The sequence below is a fragment of the Notothenia coriiceps genome, unplaced genomic scaffold (assembly GCF_000735185.1).
Source record: "Notothenia coriiceps isolate Sejong01 unplaced genomic scaffold, NC01 NC01_scaffold00027165, whole genome shotgun sequence".
Taxonomy (NCBI): domain Eukaryota; kingdom Metazoa; phylum Chordata; class Actinopteri; order Perciformes; family Nototheniidae; genus Notothenia; species Notothenia coriiceps.
The window spans coordinates 1-2,441 of NW_011359866.1; the positions used below are offsets into that span (position 1 = coordinate 1).

The following is a 2,441-nucleotide window of genomic DNA, read 5'->3' on the forward strand; positions in this document are numbered from 1 at the left end:
GAGAAAACAAATCCCATCACAGTTCATTTGTTGGACTTTTACCTTTCTAGTATTGAACAAACAATGAAAAATACATCAAAATTTTTTTTCAAATTTTTTTTTATTTTTTTAAAGTATCGAAACCGGATCTGATTTCGGTACGGTATACCGTAGCCACCAGTAACCGGTATTTCGGTAATACCGGATACCGGTATGCATCCCTATGCTATGACCAGAAACGCTTCTTCTTGCCCCTGTTGAACATGACAGAGACTATTTGAGAATTATTATCGTTTTTTTAATTTATTTATGTTTTTGTACTTTGTTATATACGGAAGAGGATTAGGGCCACATGATTTTTTTTTTGGGAGGATTTGAAAAAAAAACGTTTTTTTAAAGTTCTGATTAAAGTCAGAATTCTGAGAAAAAAGTCAGAATTCTGAGAAAAAAGTCAGAATTCTGACTTTTTTCGCCCAAAAAAAAAACATTTTTTTCAAATCCTCCCAAAAAAATAAATAATGTGGCCCTAATCCTCTTCCGTAGTTATAATTATTAATTTGAGTGAGAAAAAAAGAGAATATATATATATATATATTATTGTTGTATGTTTTTGTTTCTGACATGTTCAATAAATTGACTAATACACAAGGAACAGTTTTGACTGCATGACTCTAACTTGTAGTGCTGTATTTTCACAGAGTGTGTATAAGTACGTGTACTTCAGTAAATCTGCACAGTGTGTGTTAGTACGTGTACTTCAGTAAATCTGCACAGTGTGTGTTAGTACGTGTACTTCAGTAAATCTGCACAGTGTGTGTTAGTACGTGTACTTCAGTAAATCTGCACAGTGTGTATTAGTACGTGTACTTCAGTAAATCTGCACAGTGTGTATTAGTACGTGTACTTCAGTAAAGGATCTATATACTCCCTCCTGTCCTCCAGGCTGCGCTGGCGGTCTGGATCACCGTGCTGAGGTTCATGGGAGACTTACAGGAGCCCAAGAGTCAGATGGCGATAAACGACGGCAGCGAGAAGATCCCCGTCATGACGAAGATCTACGAGACCCTCGGAAAGAGGACGTACAAGAGAGAGCTGCAGGAGCTGCAGGTGGAGGGGGAGGTGAGAGGGCCACGGTGTTTTGATAGCGTTACAGATTGAGGATAACATACATAATGTAATAATGACTCCATGTTTGTTTCTACAGAACAGCGCCATCGACAGCCAGAAGAGGAACAGTGTGAGACATAAACTGGTGTCTCTCACCCTGAAGAGGAAATCTAAAATCACTGAGGAGGTGAGATTCAAACCAGCAAGTTATTTTATAGTTATCACCAGATGTTGTTGTTTCTGTACTTGCAAAAAAACAACTGCACACTGTCGAACTTTCAAAAACAGCTGCTTTGCTGTCATACCTTCATCAGGCAACAAGTTATTGGAAATACATATTTTATTTCCAATGTTTTGATGCACTCCCTCCTCTCCTACGCTCCTGTCTGATGAAGACGTGTTGAATGTTCTTCTGGTTCTTTATATTTGAACATGTTATCATATACTGGAGCACTTACACAACACACTGATATCACTTGTTTTGGATTAAAGACAATAAAAAAGGCAATCATGTTGTAAAATGTACATTCTCTAGTTTTGGTTTCATGATGATGTTGCCCTGGGAGACTTCAATGAGTCCCCATAAGCAGTGTCAGCAGTCGTTGGACAGTGTGATTACTCAGAGCACATCAATTAAGACGTTTTTCTTTGTTTAAAATGTGCTTCAGGTGACCAGACGTCTGACGGAGGGGGATTACGGCCTGCAGGGGAACAGCATGCTGGAGGACAGACCCACCTCCAACCTGGAGAAACTCCACTTCATCATCGGGAACGCCATCTTAAGACCCGCCCTCAGGTGAGCCGAGAGAAACTGCATATTTACTTTCTTTAATTCCTTTTAATGTCATCACCAAATCCAGACTAGTGTGTAAAATCATGGAGGCCGCAGTGTTTCTAAATCCTGCAGAGGTGGGAAGTAGTGGAGTACAAATACTTTGTTACTGTACTTAAGTACATTCTGGTATCAGTACTTTACTCCACGACTTATTTTTCGGACAACTTTTACTTCTTACATGTTGAACCCAAATACCTGTACTTTCTACTTCTTACATGTTGAACACAAATACCTGTACTTTCTACTTCTTACATGTTGAACCCAAATACCTGTACTTTCTACTTCTTACATGTTGAACACAAATACCTGTACTTTCTACTTCTTACATGTTGAACACAAATACCTGTACTTTCTACTTCTTACATGTTGAACTCAAATACCTGTACTTTCTACTTCTTACATGTTGAACACAAATACCTGTACTTTCTACTTCTTACATGTTGAACACAAATACCTATACTTTCGACTTCTTACATGTTGAACACAAATACCTGTACTTTCTACTTCTTACATGTGGAAC

The 2,441-nt window shown here is 38.3% G+C and overlaps 1 protein-coding gene across 1 annotated transcript; it reads left to right on the plus strand.

The window, feature by feature from the left end:
• Positions 1-921: 921 nt before the first annotated feature.
• On the plus strand, positions 922-1,882 carry LOC104957494 (unconventional myosin-VIIa-like; the record flags this gene model as incomplete). Its single annotated transcript, XM_010785131.1, has 3 exons — positions 922-1,098; positions 1,184-1,273; positions 1,755-1,882. Coding segments are annotated over 3 exons (395 nt in total), but the record flags the coding sequence as incomplete, so codon positions are not given.
• Positions 1,883-2,441: the final 559 nt, after the last annotated feature.